This window comes from Varroa jacobsoni, unplaced genomic scaffold, assembly GCF_002532875.2.
Source record: "Varroa jacobsoni isolate VJ856 unplaced genomic scaffold, vjacob_1.0 scaffold_713, whole genome shotgun sequence".
Taxonomy (NCBI): domain Eukaryota; kingdom Metazoa; phylum Arthropoda; class Arachnida; order Mesostigmata; family Varroidae; genus Varroa; species Varroa jacobsoni.
In genome coordinates this window covers 207,061-228,807 of record NW_019213615.1, presented here as the reverse complement: position 1 = coordinate 228,807, position 21,747 = coordinate 207,061, and the positions used below count along the sequence as shown (strand labels likewise).

The 21,747-nt window shown below is 45.3% G+C and overlaps 1 protein-coding gene across 3 annotated transcripts in view; it reads left to right on the top strand.

The window, feature by feature from the left end:
* Window positions 1-21,747, top strand: part of siz (Brefeldin-resistant Arf-GEF family protein schizo) — a 60,354-nt gene that overhangs the window by 11,182 nt on the left and 27,425 nt on the right. The window contains exon 1 of one of the 3 annotated variants that reach the window (XM_022837559.2): window positions 4,561-6,247. The exons of 1 other annotated variant lie outside the window; for it this stretch is intronic. In XM_022837559.2, coding sequence (XP_022693294.1) covers window positions 6,111-6,247 — 137 coding nt within the window. In that variant the 5' untranslated portion in view covers window positions 4,561-6,110. Of the gene's footprint in view, window positions 1-4,560; window positions 6,263-21,747 lie in introns of those variants that run through there. One more of the 3 variants, XM_022837558.2, reaches the window with a different exon arrangement.

The window sequence follows — 21,747 nt, the reverse complement described above, 5'->3', positions numbered from 1 at the left end:
AATCAAACTCTTGATATTCGGGCGGGTAGGTCTGGGCAGCTGCTGCCCCTAGCGACTGGCCCGTGGGCTATTCTGTCATCGATTCCATTTGGACTATGTCGTGCTCGCTACGGGACCGGGCATTGATATTTGAACATTGTAGCATTGTATAGTAACAGCAATCGAGTCGGCCAACTTTTCGGCTTGGACTGTTGATAGTCGTCGGATTTGCCGTCCGTCGACTGTTCCACTGCCGCCGACGAGATAAGCCTGGCCATCAGATGCTGGAAAAAAGGCAGGAAAGTGCCAAACGATCGATACCAAATCGTCGACTTCTAGCGGGCGGCTTACCCAAGCACCCGTTAAATTTGATTCTATTATCGGAAATTATGGGGCAAACAAAGGCGGACAATAGAGAGGGACAGTGTTGATTGACTAAGCTGCGTTGAGTGACCGATACGTCCGATGAAGCACACGCGTCCATCGAGAGGATTGCTGTCAGCTTATCTTCCTCATGCGGACGAATATGTCGTAGACTTGATTAGTGTATAGGATGAATTTCGCAAAAGAGAGAAAGATCAGGCTGAAGACAGGGGTAGCAACAAATCAAAATTCTATATAAAAATCACCATCAACTCACGTACACGTAGACGCGCAAGCGGTACCGATACGTAATTAATTTTTTGGATTCGAGAGGCGCACGCCAAAACTTTAAACAGCTTGTGTGATCCTAGAATATGTTTTCCACGTCTCCAAGGCGCGAAATGGTAACCATGGCAAGATAAAGCCTGACAGAGTAAACAGGACGAAAGTGAATAGTGACACAGACGGCAAATGAATAGAAAAAAAAAAAAAAACACAATCTGCTGTGCCAGCTGATGCTCGTAGAATAACAGATTAAACTTTAAATAGGGATGATAATTAAGTGGGGATTCAGATGTTGTTGCTGTATGTCTCAGAAGGATGCCAGCGTCATGTTAAAACGTCTTTGTAATTATTTGCAGCTTCCGAAATCGTCCTTCTGGATTGTGCCATGTTTGTCCGGACGGTAATTGGCCTATCTGTTAGGATGCTACTAATTTTCTGTAGCTCTAGCACCCGTTATCATGTCATAGCAATGACTATAACTATTATTCATAAGATGTAAAAAAACTGTAACACTCAACGTATAATGAGCGGGATCAGATAGGATTTGAAGGCGACAGCGTTCTAGCGATAGTTAATGCCATGTTCAAGATTCTCAGTGTTGCCTTGATTGCCATTAAGCTTAATACAGTCAGTAATCTTAGATCTAACATATTAATTATCCGCAGGAAAAAAAAAACTAACTGTTTCTGGTTGACGTATTAACAGGCCTTAGTGGCGGACACGGCATGATGTTTCAGCTATGAAAAGACCAAACGGCTAACAAGGACGACATTGTACACAACTCGAATTCCCTGTTGGCCTAGAGTACTGTCTGTGTAGATGTGTTACTTCACTCTACGATAGCTTCTCTCTTCGGGCTGCATTCGTTGAATGGTCAATTTTTACGTGTAGTGAGGCTGGCGCAAATTCAGTCACCTCGTTTCATTGACGAGCTCTCGGACACCTACGAAACTCATTCTGCGAAAATCACGGCGTGCATCGAAGTGCCACATAGTAGGAATCTATTGTATATGCCAACAATCAGCCATACGTGATGACAATAGGCGCAAGTCTAGTTGTGCGCGCTGGTAACCACTCGGCCAATTCTACCGGTTGTGCACGTGTAAAACGAAGCGTTAACTTGTCGACCGTGTTGCCCCTGAACGAAATGTTGACCTTGCACCCACGCACCGAGGAACGCCCCAACAATTCTCGATTCTACGAAGTTGTCGATAGCTCTATCGTGCAAAGTATCTATGTGAGTAACTAAAAATTAGCCGTGAGGCTAGAAAAAAAACGAAGCGCCTATTGCGTTTTGCTCTCGCGCTCGCTTCGTTTCATGTCCAATGATAATATTTCTTCATTCATGGCTAATAAAGCACCTCAATAGCGATGTAAGATGACAATTTCTCCGTGTAGCTCACTAACTCGTATCTTCTAACTCTTGAAGGGGTAAAGGAAGAACGTACGTGAACCGTGTTGATAGACGCAGTCGTACCGAGAGGCCCCGGACGCACGAGGAATCTATCGAGTAATAATTCGAAGCAGAGTTGACCGCCTAGAGTGTTTCTACGAGGAACGATACGCTAGCGCTTCATGCATCAAAACCTAATCCATCTTGCAAATTAAAAGAAAAGTTTTGCCAATTGGATTATTTTCACCTAATTTATAATCTACATGATAACGTCACCTAGTATCGCGTTAACCGGCCAAAATTTCCTAGATAGACAGCCTTCTCGTCGATGTTGAAATTTACACAGTGACTATATATTATCGGTATCTAATCGCCTTAGTCGCTTGTCCATGACGCCGGTAGCTCTGCTTGATCACGTGCTTCCCACGTACGATTCGGCCTTATCGTCTATCGAACGGGAAGCAGCCGTAAATGAAGCCAGCCCCGTCGCAGTGTGGCCAACTCTTCCTCTCTGATAATCTATGCCATTTTTATTACTATTAATGGCAGTAATATTATATATGATATATGTGTACAATAGCGAATTAGTCATCACGTCAAATATAGCATCGTATTATCGATGACGCGTTTGTACAATGATGAGATGCGATGGGCCAGGTCATGCATGCAATAGAGCAATGGGTGGCTGGTCGTTCCTCGACGTCGGCGTCAAAACCTCCCGACGGATCGACATAACGCGCACGCGAGGAAGGAACAGAAATTTTTTCGTGTACGCACGTGCGAAATACGCAATATCATCGAAATTACATTTGTTTTTGGCATTCGCCTGCCGTACGCCTGTCGGCGCCATCTGATGGAGTGGACATCGCGGTAGGAAGCCTATACAATACAGATGATATACTAAACGACGACGACGTCGAGTTCCAACTCTCGATTTCCTTTTCCTTCATTCGTAGCAGATTGCTCGACTCATTCTTCAGCGACCCCGAAACCTGTAACTGCACCCGACGGCGATTAAGGCTGTATTGGCATTGAGCCTTGCTTTAATTACGAGACTGTTCCGGCCGCAAGCTTCGCTCATTTACCATTTTGTTCTGTTATTATTAGCAGTCTAACGCTAGTCGCTAAGGCTATCTGTGTTAATTATCGATCGAAATTGTCCTGGTTAGCAGTGACGGACGGTAAGTCTCGTTCGAACATGTCGGTAGGGGGGCGCCGGTAGGCCGACTGGCCGTACTAAGCACTTTTCGAACGATTCCTCCTTATCTCTGTCATTCAACGCCATGTATTCTGTCAGTGTTTAAGCTGTATAGATGTATGGCTTTGGTCTTCCCGTTCATGCTTGAATTTCGTCACAACGGCGCTCGTGGAGGTCCATCAAGGAATCAACGTGCGTTATTCCAGTCCAGATAATAGTTAAGAGTGACGATCAATGACGCGAGTGACATGTCGGAATTATTGGTCAAGACAGCACTCACTTGTCAGGTGACACTTAATACGCTATGGAAAAATTTCCTCTACGAACAACAATGATATCTTTGCGACTTCTCTTGTAGCCAGCGTTCAGCGTTTTTGAGTGCGTTTCATTAGCAGCTTCTCAGCTTAACTAGATGACGTGGTGTCCATAGCGGTGGCTGGCAGTTACGCTAATGATAACGCCGTGGCGGCACGGTATAGCGGATGAACCGATCTACCTTTATCTTTACTCCAGCAATTTGTTGTTCTCGGATCCGTACTAATTTCTTCACGCTGGCCCTCGCGACACGAGCGTGACCTTGTGCGCTCATCAGCTCCACTTAGCTCTGCTTGCAACAACAGTGGCTCTCCTATCAACCGCTACCTAACATAGCTAAGTTGTTTTTTCGAATAAAACAGATAGATCCTCGCGCCTGCGGCGAAGCCTTCCACCGCAGGTAGCACAATTACGTCGCGTTACCCTGCGTTGCCTGGTTTCTACGCTCGCTCGGGGTCTGTAATCTTATAGTAAGAAGTGCTTCTTGATCCTATTCGTGCCTTTTGTCATGGGGTTATCTCGAATAGCAACGGGTCGCTGATTTTTTTACCGCCGGCACGTCTATGGCCAGACATAACTTTTGTCGAAACGTCCAACGAGTCGAATGCCGATGGCCTACAATATTATCGCTAGCAGCTGTTGCTACGACTGCCGGGTTTACTGTGGGCGTTGGCTCTTGCGACTGACGTGACATTCATCAGCCACTCACTCAATCACTTAAGCAAAGAGGCGGCAGGTGAAGCTTTGCTATTAGTGGCGGCGCTGTTTGTCGCTGCTGGCGCCTTTTTCACCGCCTCTGGCAGCTGTACGTCTCTACCGCCGCAGCCCGCGAAACCGACCCAGCAATGCCCGCGGTGACGTTCCTGCTCAGTGGCGCCGTGCTGTTTAACTGCTGATACGACTACTACAGCTGTTACTAGTGGATGCGCGAGCAACGTAGCCGTCCGCCAACAGTTGCTCTAGCGGCGGCAGCGGTGGCCCTTTCCGCGCAACGCCATACAGAAGACGGTTCGCGGCCGCAGAACGGACCCACCATCGCTGGCGAACGGACAGATGGATCTTTCGTCAAAGGCGAGCGTGCGCGTGCGCTCAGCAGTTCAGCGCTGTTAAGCGTTCGTCGCACGGGAGCTCGTGCACTTTAACGGAACAAGAGTAGTTCAATTCAGGAGAAGGCGCATGCATGCACACACACACAGTGAATCGTGTTATGTCCTCAGAGAGCCCTGGGCGTCATTGTTGTCGCCGTTACTTCGAGTGAAAGTAATTAGTAACTCTGCAGAAGATATTCATTAACGGTGTAGCAGTTATTATATATCCATATGTTGTCGCGCCACTGTTTCTACGAGAAGAGGAAGCGATCGGTCTAGCGAAAGTCGAAAGGGAAACAACACCGACGCCAAGCGATCGAAGTTGTCGTGTTTCGTCCGCTGTTACAGTGTTGCGCACGAAACCTTGCCCAGTAGAGTGCTATTATTCGAGTGAGCCAATTTTATTGAGCTCCTGCTAATGCTGTTGCGAGCGGCAATAAATGCCGCGGCAAAGGGACGCAGTAGAATAACACTTATCTTCTAGCCAGCCAGCCAGCCAGCCAGCCAGCCAGCTCGGATCGTGCGTGGAGCGGTGGCCGTAATCGTATCGCAAATCGAATATATAAGAAATAACGAGCTCCGAAGCCAGCAGTGTGTCACCAAAAACGTACGCCTTGACATTCTTCACCTTGTCCTACTGTTACTGCGCAGAATTCTTAGAGCATTCGTTCGATTGAACTGCAGTGGCGGGACTCCGTTTCGGCCCAACATCGCACGGCGGCGTCCGTCTCAAAGCACGTTGCGGCCAAGAATCGCTCCGACGAATCCAGAGAACTAGACGACGACTGCGGCCGCGGCTACGGCTACGAAAACACGAGCGTCCGAGAAATGGCGATGCGTGCTCACGCGTAAAATAGACGCAGATGCTACGACACGAGCTGTTCACGAAAAATCATACGCTGGCCGTGCTATCATCGCGCACTATGAAACCATCATCTAAGAGAAACGAAACTATCCGTAAAACACAGGAAGTAACAACTCTAGCATTATGCGTAACCATCAAATTACGGTATTGAAATGCCGTCGTGTCCGTAGATATACTGTTGCTATTGAAGTGACTGTGTTATCTCAGCCGAACTGATTGCCAGCTGTAAATATTAAACTGGCCGTCTATCTTTATAGTAAGAGTTTATAATCGTTGCGTATATGTATGTGGAAATGATCTCGGATCATAATTGTAGCATGCCGATACGTGCTGTGGTATAAGGTCTGTTAGTTTAATACAGGTGCAGGAAAAAAGCACATACAGTCAGAGAAAACGGTTTTATAGTCCGTTCGAGATGGATCGTGGATGTCGTCCGAACAAGCGAGTTGCGACCACGGACACAATCGCCAATTATCAACGGGATCTTTCAGTTTGACATTACGTGTCGAAAGCTACGACTTTCGGTGAACACGCGGATAAAAGAGAAAAATATATTGTAACTACCCGTGCAGCTTTGAACGCCACAGTTCCGACTTCTTTAGTTGTGCTAGTTTGTTATTATCAATGGACTCGTTCGCAACTTTACGCGTGACCTCTTACGGAATAGGCATGTCGCGGAGTTCGTACTCGCAGACGGTGAGAATCACCCGCGTCGAACGGAACTGGAAAAACGTGACCCTACTATCGTACAAGACGAGCTCGTATGAGTCGCATTTGTAAGAACTCTTCCGCACGCATAGATAGATAGATAGACGGACATTGACCACTTGTAGAAATAGCTTTACAGGGTGATTCCTGCGCAACGATATTCACGATCACACATACACACCCTAAAAGACTTGTCGAACTCCAGGGGAACTGACGCGCACCTTTGTGCGCACTTGTTTTGGGAAATGAGGCCCGCGAAAAACACGACATATGGCGTGTTGCCTGCGAAATGAATAATTAACGAAAACTGAAAATAGCTTTCGAAGCAGCAAAAGATCAACGTGGGTATAAAGTCAAGTTTGTAATGATCTATGGCCTCGATCGTTTTTGTTTACGTACACGCTCGTAATGCGCTGCGCGTCAAGTGTACGAATTATCTTCATGTTTTAGGAGAAAAACGAGATACGTATGTACATATCACGAGACGTAGAGCTTGGCTTTGCAAGGACGCGCTCCCCCTGGCATATTTAGCCGAGCGATGAACACATGTTGTCGTTGTTTCTTCTACGCCTGACGCCCCCCTGACGAGGGGCATCAAAGCCTCCAGCGATAATTAGTTGCCATCAATCACGGCAGCTAGCGTATTAGGCGCCCGTAATTCGTCACCCTGTGCGAATAGCAGTGGCCAAACTGTGCCACGTTTACGGTCGCCGGCGTCGCTGCTTTAGCTGCTATTGTTATTATTGCTGGTCGCTTGATTACTGAACTATTGTTTGTCATGCGGTCGGCATCGACATGGGGAGGTTTGACCGTAGTTTAGCGCTCAGCGTCCGTCGACGAAACCAGTTGAAATCGCCATCCACAATAAACTATAGGCTCGCGCGCCTTTCGGGTCAGCGATGTCTGACGGCCAATGACATGCCGTTTTAAAGCGTTCGCTCGGATACAACTTCGGCTCAGCAGAATCAGATCGTTGTAATTGAGTTTAGCTCATTATTATTCTGGAGTGATCGCTGGGCTATCTGAACAGGCCTCCTAGGTAGGTGCCACTGACCGTATGTGTACCTGCATTTGCATATGCAACGACCGCATCAGCAAGAGCGATCCATTGCTGCCGCAACAACCCTAGTAACAACGCCCGTCCTCGTAATATTTATTTTTATTTTAAGCGCTGCCCAACGTCAATGCTCACGCTGTGCGGCCTACGTTCACTGCGAGCAGCTCTAGCAGACTCAAGCCAGCCCGGCTTCGTCGCGTAATGGCCTGTGAAAAAAACGCAAACGATGAAATCCTCATGCTGCCACAACAAGAGTCGGTAAAATCGCAGCTTATCGTTTCAGCAAGAGACAAGCGACAGTCGTAGGGATATTGACGGGCCGTACCCGTAGCACCTATCATCGGCGGTGATCGACGTAACTATAACAACATTTCACAATATCTAGAGAAGTCCTGTGTAGGCATCGCGTGGCAGCGCCTACGTGGCCGTTGCCCACCACTGCAAACGCAACGATATTTTTTTTCGCCGGCGAGAAAAAGGGAATACATATATATATATATATAACGATTTAACTAGCAGGGCTGTGATTAACAATCATCTGTTAATTCGTTCGCCAATCATTTTACAATGCAGTAGGAGATTGTTGTTCCAGGTAATAATTACCGTCTGTTACTAATTTCACTGTCAAATTCAACTTGAGTGTGACTCTAAATGGCTACAAGAAGGGACAAAGGAGGATTTACGTTTGTGGTTGATCCATTTGGGCCCATTACGCCACATTTTGCCGACGCATGACAAATGCAGCAACATGTATATGCGAGAAATATGTAGAAAAAACACATATCTAGGCGTCTGCAATGGGGTACGTGCGAGCCCAAAAATGGGAACAGAGTTTATCAAAATTTTCATTTTTGACGTAGCCCCGTATTAGGGTGAGAAAGTAGAGTCCAGTAAAAACCTACAAAAAGCATTTTCGATGAGTTCCTTTGTCATACGAAGCATCATCACCTCTATACGGGAGTAAGCTTTAAAGACGCAAATTGTCGGTCATGCTATACATTGTTTACAGTTGCTAGCAGGCTTGCTAAGCGTCGTTTGTTGGTGGGCCATTCGAGTTTTGAAGTCGAAATGAAGTCACTTGAATCCGTCCGCTGTTACTTGTCTACCATGCAGAAATACCTGCTATGAAGTCGAAACAGTGAAGAATAACGTGGACCAACCCAGCATAGGTCGATAGCTTGTAAGGACGCCAACGATGACGACGCGAATCGAATAAGAAGAAAGCAATCACTGCAGACATTATGGATCTGGATGGGTCTGGGTCGAATTTCGTGTCGGCCGCCGGTCGGGGTCTGGATGATGCATTCGGCGGCAACAGCAGCTGCAACGAAGGATCCAGTTAAAAAAAAAAGACAAGCAACCGAAAATGTACAGCCTAAGTGGCTAATCGAACGACGAGAAATCGAATGTGCTTTTACGGCGACAGTAGCAGTAGCATCTTGGGCTGCTTAGCGGTGTGCTTGACTTATGTGAGCGTGGGGACTGCATGTCACTAAAAGGTAAAATAAGCATTGCGGTAAAGGGCCAAGGAATTGTAGTTAGTCGCTCCATGGCACGTATGTATATGCGAGAACTATTTGTTTTGACAATACGAAGAAAATTCAAAGAAGGTCTTACTATGCGGCTCCTGAGCAACGCTCAATAGAACACAACAAAACAGCGGCGGCATTCAGCGTTCGATAACTGGCTATTTTTAGCTTTACGAAAGTACGACCATCATCAACATTAGTACCATAAGGGTAGTAAGTCTGCTGTAGATCTCTGTGTAGAATGTTATTGCGGGGGTGTTCGAGAATATGTATAGTACTTTAAAGTACTGAAAAACTCAGGGTTTTAACAAAACTGTAAAACAATGGGCCCATATTGGACACGTTAGAGAGTACTTGTTGAAAAAAACCTCTACATGCCGTTGGAACCCCGTATATTCTCGAGTATGTAGAGTTATGACCAGCGGCAAGGAATAATAACTGAGCGTCAATCAGCGTAGAGTAACGACATTTTCGAAAAACATGGATCAGCGCCACATTCTTCTGCGACACTTATGCCTCGTTCAGCTACGAATGGTCATCGGAAAAGCGGCTTCGAATTTTAAAAACGCAAAGGCACCGAAACGATCGACGCGGGCGAATGTCGAAAAAGATTTCGGATCAATCAAGTCAGTGATGTGATCGACGAAACTAACGAATTCAAATAGTCTACGCACCGTTCTATATTTTCGGTGTTATTCCGGTCGGTGACAATCTGTAGGTGGCCGTGTGCATGGCTTAACTAAATGCACATGGAGTGAGGAAGGCCTTTTGAAGAAAACAACCAGCTCATAAGAAAGCACCACTGCTGTTGCCGTTTGAGAACGGATTGATTACCACAGGGAGTTGAGATGCTCATGGCGTATAATTGAACAATGGGTCAACAGAAATGCTGCGGGGAAGCATTTTGCTACTGCTTCATACGGGGATAAGCTTTAGGTAAGAATAACATATAAGTGGACTTATTTTGAGCTAGATTCATTGCTCCTCCCTTACGACATTTACATGAGCTATGCGCACCATTACGAGTTTCCCCCAAAAAACTTGCCCATCAGATATCGTCAAGTGATTTCGTTGATTATCGTTAATTTCGTTTTGCTATAATTGCGATTCGATCGAGTACCAAAGTGCTCCTCCGGGCAATCCCTTCCCTGACAGCAGGCTCATAACACGAAATTGTGTGCTAGGCAAAACTTTGATTATCGTCGGAGGCAAATATAGAAGGGAAAACAGTAATACAAACTGCGATTAACAGCGGCGAAACCTGCGCATCGGTACCCGAAGACATCTCTGGACCTTTTCTTCGTTCGCTGAAGATAGGAGAAGACTTCGGCCATAAGCGAAGTCCTTTTGCGAAGCCAAGTCGACGAAGTTGCGACAGCAACAACAAGATCTTCCCGCTTGCAGCTAGCTGACTGGCGAACGATGTAGAGAATGAATAACCTTCAGATGACAGAAGATTTCTTCATCATGGCTAGCCGCGGATCGTTGTTATTTGGCGTTTAGTACGCCTAGTTTGTGGCACAACAACGAGTACGCAAATCGAGCAATATCTAGCTATGTGTCTAGACGTGAATTACTCCTGTAAATTATACACGAAGTTTGTCTGGCTCACGGCTATCGAGACACCAATATGTCCCACCTGAAAATGCACGCTTGCGTTAGCATTGCTTTATATGTTAGATATTGAAATTGCGCTATTCTACCAATTGTAGAAATATTTCCTTGTAACCTATATAGAAACACGTGGTTCGAGAGTAGAGACGACTCCGGAAGCTAGTAGCCGTTCAGAGGGTCAGTGGACCACTTGCTTTATTTTGTTTTTTGTTTAACCATCAATCCTACACTTTCTGCAATATAATTATTGCTTTCCTGTTAGTGTAGTGGTAACGTGTAGATCCGAGCCTCCCGTGTGTAAAAACACGGTTTTGAGCTCCCTCGAAGCAATAACTTGCGGCTTGAGTTCCGTACTGAAAATTCGAAACATTTATCGATTATTTGGACAAAAACCACACAAGATTACAGGGCAAAATATGTTACAAGGTCGATCAGAACAAATAAGGTTTTTGTATCACTTCCACCGAGTGAAAACTTCTTCTTAGTCTCTATTATATCATTCTGCTTTCCACAACAAAACGGGCGTCATTAAAATAACAATAGGAGTCCATCTGGAAATAGGAAGATTAAGTGTAATTCGGTGAGCGTCTGCTATGCAAGTAACGCGTCTTCCTCGAAACGATTCGCAGCTGATCACTTATCTATTTGGTGGCCGCGAGCATTGCGAGCAATGATAAGCTGAGCCTTACCGCTATCCTTGGTCGATACTTAGTGCGGGGATGCGACCAGTCTATTGCAAACCTGGCAGCCAGAAATGAGAGTAAACATTGTCGTAAGAACATTCTATGAACTGCTCATAATAACAATAGTAAACATAAAGCCATCCTTGATAATGCAGAGTAAATAACACACGTGTATATGTATATGGTCTATTTTACAAGCACGGTACTTCTGGTCATTGAGGCGTTTCAAAAGTATTACGCTCACATAATGGTGCAAATTTACCAAGAGTAATATTGAGCCTCGTAGCGTAGACACAGTTCCCGAAGACAGGTACACAGCGAATTTTGCGTTCTATTACTAGTGGTGTCCGTGCGTCTACATGGATTCTATACGACTGTGTAACCAGTCAGTCAACCAGAGTGCTTTACCCAAACGTATGGTGTCCTACTTTCCTTTTGTCTGCCGTGTTGTTGCACATCGGCGACTGTCCCTTAACCAGCCGAGGTCGCGCAAGCCCCTTCGGTGCAGCTGGGCCCTGAACTGGGAATGCTTAAGCCCAGCTGCACAAAAGTGTCAACAACCAACAAAACAACAGGGGCAAAGTCGCCGCGGCGGCGCTAGCAGCAGCGTCAAAGACGACGGTGACAAAAGTGTGATGATTTAGGCTTTGATTCTGTTGTCGTTACCGGTGTTCCCGCAGGGTAGCGCTATAGCAGCAGGAGACATCTGCACCTTTCAAGCGCATTGATTGTCGCACTTTCGTTATCGTTCATTGAGTACATCTTTGCGTTTACGAGAACAGTGGGCCTATGAAATTCAGGCAAAACAGACGTCCAGTTGTTGCGACATGCACAGCGACAGGTTACAGCCATTTCCGCTATTGCTGACGAAAGATTGCAGCTCAGATTGGCACGAGAATCTCAGAAAAAAAAGTGTGGCGGAAGGACATTGATTCAGCTAGTTGTCCAGATACGAATAATTCCAGATACGGACAATAAGTCCTGTTGTATTGGGGACATTTTGCGTTTGCAATTGCCTTCGTGTTAAGGCGCAAATCGTCAGTTTATTCTCCGCTTTACCTAACAAATCCAGCTTTTTGGCCGCCTTCAGTCGAACAAACACAGCTATAGTCACTCGCCAATTTGATCGAAGACGGCAAACGTCAGGCCAGTCAGCCAACCAGTTAGCCACAATCACATCAATCGGCTATAGATCAATTTGGGAATCTGAGGCATCAAGTGCCTTCGAACGACCAAAAAGAGACGAAGGTTGTCACCCTTTTCAACTGCTTTTTTAGCGAACATGCAGCACTACCGTCTAGAGCATTGCAAGCAAAATAAGCTAAATCAAATCTGGCCGAGAAGTGGATCGTTGAGTTTTTGCACACTGCTTGCTTGCTCCACTATGGCACGAGGCAATGGTATACGAAACGAATGCAACCGTACGGGGACAGAAAGCATCACGCAGAAAAAAGAAAGCACACTTTATCAACTCTAGCAGAGGCAGCTGATGCCCATCTTTGCACTCGGAATTCAATTCAGCTTCGTATACACGTAACAGATTGATATATACAGATCTACCCTATATGTATTTGTATACGATCAGTCGTACATGATGCCTACATTGCGATTGCCGTTCCATATCGTCCAATAGGAGCAAACGCATATCTAAGCGGGGCAAACAGCCGCCGGGCAGCAATAGCAAGTAAAGGGAATATTTTCACAACTGTTTGTCCCTTACTTTGAACATTTCAGCTACATGCATATCGCATCGGTTCGGCTCACTATACATGTGCCTTTGTTCCGACTTTATTTCAGCTTTCTCCTGCTCGGTCTAGTTAAGGCCATCCATTCGCAGGCCGATAGAGAGAGAGAGAGAGTGAAAAAGCGCAATATTCCCTTACGATACAGCGTGCAACAAGAGCAGGAACTGCTTCTAAAAGTTTTCAAGTCCCTGAGTTTTTCAAGTTGTCGAGTTGTTTTGTCTCGTATCGCGGCTGTAAGAGGGACGTAGCCTTGTCGAATTCCGCAGGACTTCGCCACCGGATGATGGCAGACATTTGCTTTTGGCCTATCTGATTCTCTTTCATAAGCTACAGATCGTGGAAGCTAACTTCAATCGCTAGTGTACTTGCCGCTAAATACTTTCAAAGCCACCGTAGTTTACCCCATGGCTGAAAGTTGGCTTGATGAGACTCTTCAGCTCGTTACCTGTCATCTTTGTTATATTGTTATTTGTATACCGCTTAATTCTGCGTAAATTTTACCGGGTAGAATTGTGGCATCGTTGAGTGTCGGTTTGCTCGCTGCTAAATTTAATCGTTGTAGAAATCTATGCGGTAGAAGTGGTGTCCGACGCCCAGGGGAAGCGAAAACAGGTGAAGCTGAACACGAAATGGTTACGCTTTCGGATGGGCATTGTTAGGTGAATAGCTGACTATAGCAAGTAAAGGCTATAGATAGGTACTTTCTCGTAATGTATCAGCTATGTTCCCGACTCTTGCTACCAAATCTTGCCAGAGCGCGCACCACAATACTTTAACGGTAAAAACAGAAACTAGCTTTTTTTTGTTAAATGTTATTATTTGTATTTTTTTTTTAATATGATGATAGTGCTCCTTGAATCGAGTCTAATTTGTAGATGACCGATCGATCGGTCATACGGGTAAATTCAGGAGTGTTTACGTTGAATAACTGGCTAACGCAAGAAAGCTTTTCAAACAGTGCCTATACTCAACGGCACCTAATTATACTACTCATTCCCGTAATTTCAGAGAACTGTGATGTGTGCCCGCGGGTGGGCGAGATGATATCTTTACTATATAGAAGAAATATTGTACCTGCAATAGGCCCCAATGAAGACAAGTCGTTTTCGGAAGCACAACTCGTAGTTTCTCTTTGATCATAGTTCAGTTGCAATTCTTAGCAAATACCACCTTGGACCAAGTTTCCCATCGGGCCATGTGTCGTAGTGTCTCAAAGAATGTTGTCGAAAGCCACGACCTGTCTTCTTAAGAGGGATTTAAATCTCGCGCGCTCACCTGTAACCCTAGTGGAGACATCCCTTCGCTCGCACATTATAGCCACCGCATTTACTCTTGCGAGACGGCCCAAACCAAAAATGCCCCCATCTAAGCAAGCATAGCCTGTCGACTTTGGTTGCCCCGCTGTTCACTGCCTCCGCCTCAAGATGGTTGCTTGCAGTGCCAAACTTCCTTCGATCGCTTGTATAGGTTAGCCAGGTAGTGTCAAACTATAACATAATAAAAATGAAGTTTTCTGCGCTCTCTCATAAATCTCATGAATGCTTTTTGCTTGACCCGGGCTGCTCAAGCGACAGGTCAAAAGAGAGCCAAAGAATGCCCCGCTAACGGCTTGCCGCTGGCACCACATCCATCTTAAGATCCGGCGTTTTGATCTACAAAAAGGAAGTTCATGGCGAACTTAGATTCAAAGTCGAACACCGTTTGTATGAGTGCATATTTCGATCAGATTTCAAGGAAGGAGTTTCAAGAATATCGGCCACAAGCTTGTGCATCCTTTGGTAGACTTCTCAATGGCGGCCCTCGTCCAAAAGTGTGGACCCATTGCAAGCTAACGATGTAGCAGTGTATCATCTTCAGCCGTGCAGACTCACAGCTCAGTACCCTTCCGGCTTTCAAGCTTACTAGACACCAAAGCGCCCGGTAATCTGAAAATTATTATACAGTTTCAATGTGTTACTTCTAAACATTTCGATCCAATTTCGTAGCTGTACTACCTTTGCGGACCTTGACAAGGTCTCGGTTACTATCTTGGCAGATGGCACTAACATATTAAAAATCATTCTCAACCTTCCTAACTACTTCTGTATTATGGTTCTGCGTTTTCGTGGACAAAAAAAAACCTAGCGATCTTTTGTGCAACGTCTGGTTACCGCAGGGGTAATGTAATCTAGTAAGGTAATGTTGTCGGTTTACATGATTGAATTATTGTAAAAGGACCAGGTCCAATCATATGCACAACCGTCCAGAAATTAGGTTGGACCAACGACGGAATTATTATATTTGGCTATCGCTTGTAGATTTCTATCACTCAGTAATTGAGTATTATCATCGGGACAATTCGACGGGAAAAATACTGATAGAAAAAGATCCTATATAATATCTTGGAAGTAATCCATTGCACTCCAGTTCAGAAATGAGGATGAAGAAGAGTAAATATGTGTTAGTAAACCCAATCTCGTAGCCCGCATCTCTATGCTTTACAGTTTTTCCCAGCCGTCCCGGGTGGACACCTCAGCAAATGGTAACCGGAAACAGCTAAATTCCTTGAACTCTACCTGTTATGGTCTAGCAGTTTAATTCTGTCCGTCGCTCGTTTATTTCGAGACGATGAAGTTCTCTGACATTCCAACTGCTGCCGCTGCCGCCAATGCTGCGCAATTGAATTCTTTTGCTAGTTGAGCTACCTCACCTCCTTCGGAGGTAACGGCGGGGCAAAGTAGGTGACCAGACTAGTGGCGGTTCGCAGTTATAGGTAGGAAGCTGGCAGGCCGATAAAAGCTAGAGAGACAAATCGATCTGACCGAGTCTGTCTGTCCTAGGACCGATGTCACGCATAAGCACGATGCTATACACATTCCATCCATTCTTGGGTGCATCGGATTGTGCAGATATCGGCGCAATAGCTCACTACGGGCTGTGATAGCTGTTTTGTTGGTGCACAGGTTGTTTCGTCCGCTTTTGCCTGCCTACATCGACCGGCACCATTGCTACACGTGTATACTATGATGGGATATAAAAGGCCAATTCTAATAATAATGTGGCCTTTTCTAGTGTGCCGGCGTGCCTGCTTTTTGTTGCTGTTGCTGCTGTAGATGCTGGTCCTTTCCCCCGCTGCTGTTTCTCGTGTTGGTAGGCGATAGACGAAGTGCCCACCGGCTCGATAGCTCTTTCCATTCGCACTACTCCTATAGCTACTACTTCCACCTATCTGGAGCGCGAGTGAACCGCAGTAAGAGCAGACCATTCTACTTAGCCGAGCACGTTTCGATGGGAGAGTGCCCGTCATAGTAGCGCCCGATGGGCGGAGCTTCGGTGGAGGATCCAAACCTCGCTAGTCAATAGGGTACGTACGGGCCATTGGAGTTATGTCCTTGCTCGTGTGCACACTGGTTAGTCCGCATGTGCGCGGACTACCAAAGGAAGACTCTGAAGGTGGGAGACCCACATTGCCTGCTCAGCAGAAAAATCGGCATGCGCTTACAACAATCTGTCCACGGGCATTAACCGAATCCTGTGATAGTGCAGTTCAAAGTCCTGAACATAAGAAGGCTCGAAGAAGAGCGTACCAGGTTGAGATTGACCTTACCCCAGTTTTAAGGAGGTTTGGCCGGTGAGTGAAGCAGTCTCATTAATGGATGGCGGATAGTTGTGGATGCATTGTGAGCAATAACGAACGAATGAGGTGTTGTCTAGGTTTACGTAAACGTGTACGCATAAGGTATCTATGTAACGTATATATGAAGAAGCGCTAGTGCAATTGCAGGTCGAGCCGAGATCGTGGGATTAGCAAAAATGAGGTGCATAGTTTTTACAGCCGAGGGCGTGCAACGTGTGTGCCGCTTTACACTAGTCAGCCTTTATGGGGCACAACTTGTTCTATCGAATATGACTTATCAAATAAGTTGCCATAACAGGCTGATTTTATCTATGTGATTTTTCTCCGCCCTCGAATCGGATGCTCCATGCTACACGTCAGCTATGTTGACGTTGTTGCGGCCCTACAAGGGCTACGCACTATTGAAAAGTGAGACATGCGAATCTGATTATGGCAGAGCTGTACGAAGAAATCAGGCAGAAGGACGATGAATTGCAGTTTTGTCTTATGCGCCAATGCCGCAATAATTGCAGAATACTGACGTATAGCAGAAAAAGTATGTTATGACATTTAACAGTTGACCATGCTCATCTCATTTAACAACGAAAGATCAGCTTCACATACAGAGCAACTACGATGACCCATATTCAACCCTACAAAGAAGGTGTATCCTACGGCCCACATCATCGTATGTTAGTCAAAATTAGCCATGCCCCTGCCTGACCTTTTACGTCACATTTTTGGTGCCCACCACGTTCAGCATCACTACGCTCATCACCGACCCTTCCTCGTACCGCTGTAACTCTTGACACTCTCTTTAACCCTACCTAGCTCACGTGCTGCTAAGAACAACAACAACAGATATTTATCAAAATCACATCGCAGACGCTCTACAGTGTTGCATGCGTTAACCAAAATCTGCAGTCTCCTTGCTTGGCCGTAGCAATCGGTGAAAAAAAAATCAGCCTTTACCACTCACTCATAGCTTTAGTATATGCGCGCCTACTTTGGCCTGCTTTGCTCTGGGCATTCAGACATTCACACCATCAGCGTGTAAGTACGGTAAGAGCGTTCCGTGAAGTCGATCGTGCTGCGGTCGCTGGCGTTGTCACGAAATTTATTGGCTTGACAGTGGGCTACTCGCTAAATCTCAGATCATCGTAAACCCGTCCGTTGCTAGATTACTAAGTGATTTCACACAGCCCGGCAGTGTTGTCTGTAGCTAGTGCGTCATACGAACGTTACTCGTATATCGTATAAAATTAGAGCGATGACAATAGCGCTTGACTGTCTTTGACCGGGGGTCCTGCGCTATTGTTTAATCGGCTCGACTGCTGAAAGTACAGAGGACCCTGGTTTACCGCCACTGTTCACTAGATTAACAATATTGACCACTTACTAAACTTGATAAAGATTCACGCGGGCGCGGCGACGGCAAACAATTCGCATTTTTTTTTTTGGTAGTTTTACGTCTCGGTACCTCTTCATCGCGAAGTCGGCGCCAGCATCTGCTTCACTCGCAACGGTCGCGCGACTCCATTGTTTCTTAATAACAATAAGGATTATACAGCAGAGAAACCCGGGCTATTACAAATGGTGAGCTCTTTTCCGGAAAATCTGCATAAATGATACCGGTCATGATCGTGTGATAAACTTGAATTTTCCGATAATTAACTCCAGTCACAGTGATAATCGATTTATTAAAGAAAGAGGCAATTCAATCAGTTTATACAAATCAAGTGTTCAGAAAATGTGACCAGTGCCTATAGTTCATACGCTGACTACAATAAACTCTTAGACTATCAATAACCGTTCTACCAAAAATCGCTGGCACTTTTAATATATTCGAGTGAAAAATATGCAAATTCATCAGCTTCATGCATATATATATATATATATATATATATATATATATACATATGTATGAGTTCATCATGTACGTACAAGTTCTGTGATCACGTCGGAGGCATTTAAAGTTTAAATGCCCTTCTACAAGATGCCCTAACACCCAACTAGCGAGCTTGGATGAGTGCAGCAGATTTCAATAGGAAATAGCCGGCTATCAAAACCAAGGGCGCCAAAAATCTTTGTTTCATGTTCTCACTCCGTTGTCTGACCCCCTCGCTAGCTCAGTCGCACGCGTTAAGTTGAGCCTGTTTTCTTCTTCGTTGGAGTTCTGCCTTCGGCCTCGCCCCACTCCTCTCGGCCCCACCCTCGCTCCTTTGATTTGTGTGCATACTCTGGAATTCAGTGAAATGAGTCGGGGCGATGAAGTTGCCCCATTGCTTTTTCTTTTGCCCCTGCTATCTTGATTCTTTTCTCAATCAACTTCAAAGCCCAACCTGTAAGACCTAGCCGTGTCGAGCAAACCTATTGTGTCTGTTCTGCACTTCTTAGCTTTGAGTGAGCTGTATGGCGCCGCTACGCTACGAGCTCAGCCACGTCTTAGGTTAGCCGCTGTAGGCAATAAGGTTGAACGGCTTATTCGGGTTGATGTCGATACTGCCCCCGGGATGCAGATTCGTTGCGACTGCATTTTATTCCTTTGCGATTATCCTTGCTGCTGTGCAATATAATTAGACATGTACTATGAGTGTAAGGTTGACTGACGCGGGTCAGCCCTAGAACCACTTTCGATGTTTTCGAGGTCTGATACACTGCTTTGGACGGGCAGCCAGTGACCTAGGGATGCCTTATAAAAATCCCGAGGGAAACTTACGCGAAGAAAAACATTTAGTGGGCAATTTTGTGAGATTGTAACTACCAATCTATATGTGGAGTATGTGGCTCGTGTTTAGGGTTCAAAGCTTGACAATAGTCGAATGACTTTGTTCATAAGATATTGATTATCTCTATATGGAAGCTGGGCCGTTCATTTTTGTCAAAGGGTCACCTATTTCAACTGAAATCGTTCAGAAAATTCGCACGTTTCATCGCTTGTCTGTCACACCTTCTACCTGCGGGCCTCACTGGGACATTTCATGCCGTTATAGTGTTTTCATTGTGTCGATCGAGACCTATAAACGGTATCGTCAGCGTCTCACGATGGCATATGGTAGACGGCGTACAATGTTACCTTTGGTCGACTTGTGTCGCGCCCAGTTACTCAATGGGAGTATTTACGATGACCATTCATACATGAAACGGTGGCATCACGATATATTCGATGTTTCACTAGAATGCTTTTTTTGAATTGCACGACATCATCGATGACATGAGACGATCCTGATCCCCCTCACCATCACCACCGCCATCATGGTCATCATTAGATCAACAACGATACGCGGTGATCACCGTCGATTGCTACTGGCCTGCATCGATAGGAAACATAGGGTCGCGTCCAATGATTAGGAAATTAGATGGTTTCTACCTAAAGTCAGAGTGAGCGTCGTAAAGTAAGGACAAGCTGATGACATTAAGGACGGCATTATTGTGATCGCTGTCGTTGGACAGACATCTCGTAAAGAAACCTTCCGTACAAGGGTGTACATCTGTCGATCAGGCTCGCGTCTTCGGCTACGTTAGTCGGCTTGCCGTCTATAGAAGGTTTGACGACACCTACCAATTTAGCGATGATGGGCCTCAATCAAAAACGCGTAAAGCCATCACAACAACGACAACTATTTGCAAAAGAGGTTGCGCAATTTATATACGAACGGTAGCAATATGGCTACAGCCACTAAATCGTCATCGCTCGCAGACGAGAACGATTCAAAGCAAAAACGATAATGATTAATGCTGGTGAGGATGCTGAAGATAATAAAATAGACACTCAATTAAAATGTAAGAACGATGATGATTGGTGAACACTGCTTGCCTTGGCGGCGTATCGAAGTTACAGTAGGAGTCACTCATTTGGTTTCTCGGCGTGATGACTCGGAGTCGCGTGCTCATTGTTCAACTCGTCTATCAATCCACCGATGCCTGCATCGACGTCATAGTCATTAATGTGTAATAATGTAAAGCTTTTGAGTTACCGTCGTTGTCCGTGTTGCACAGGTTATCTGAAGAAGGGCATTATTTTAAATCTTCATAAGTGTTTATATTCCTTTTTGGCTCATTTTTCCTGCTATTGCCTGCTCCTGCTCGAACGAGAAAGTATGGTTTCCTCCTTACTATTGTTACTAGCAACACTATCATTATCGTACAATAATCACAGAACAATCGCTCGCCGGCATGTCATTTTGTCATATATTAAATCTTTGAATACAAAAAAGGCATTACTTCAAGCTGTCAATATTCTCAAGGAGCCCACAGGTGAAATAAACGCTTTCGTCGTTGTTATGACCACGGTCATTGTTCTGTCTCTATGAATTTGGGTATTCAATTTTTGTTTTTATTTTCTTTACCTAACCTCAATTCGATTCGTCGTTGCGCCGATCATTGATCTGCCGCTACCGCAAACATCGCGGTCGCGGGACGCTATGCAGCTGTTACAAACGGGTTGCAAGCCCAACTGCCTGCGCTGCGCAGTGGATAAGAATCGGATACTCAAAAAACTTCCTATGCAAAAAATCGGATCACGCGCGACAGCGGCTTAACTTAAGATAACTGGAAGTTACGAGTTAAATAATAATGTCGCCATATAAATACTTACATAAATTATGTGACACATCGAACAACGTCCGACAGATTCAGGCGTGAGCTTCAATTCGAATCGCAAATTTAAATGATCTTTAAGTCTACGGCAGCGATACCATCACCATGAGTTGTGGACTTAAACAGGCCAAAGGGCTAAGACGAAAAAAAGAATATGGAAGGTTTTTTGATAGGTGCTATGAGGGTACCGGTGAAAGACGATTAACTTTTGTTCGTATTATTTGTTCGACATTTTCATGGAGCTGCGCAGCAAGATATTAAAAATAACCCTATCTGTGCCATTATTTTGTTTGGGCTATATCTGCTGAACAGTTCTCGCCTGCTTGCCCTCGCAAGTTTGTTGGGAAATAGGCTAAATTTCAGTACTGCAGCTATACTATATACACATGGATGTTTAGCCTTTATAGCAAAAAATACCGTCCGCGCCGTTTCTATACTATTTCATAACAAACAGGGCTGTCAGATTTAAGCAGCGTACCCATCAATGAAACATGCTGAACTAGTTAGTAATCCGCTTTGGTCGACTTAGACGACGCTGACTACGACCGCTAAGTAAGCACACAAGGCAGCACAACGCTATCGACCTTAGAGAGTGATTTTTTGTGCCATGATCATGCGTTGATTTTTTTTCCATAATTCATAAGTAACGCTGTACTGCTCTCCAGGGTTCTTTCTCTTTGAAGCAGTATACACCTTCACTGTAATTGCCCTTCGTTGTAACCGGTCTATAG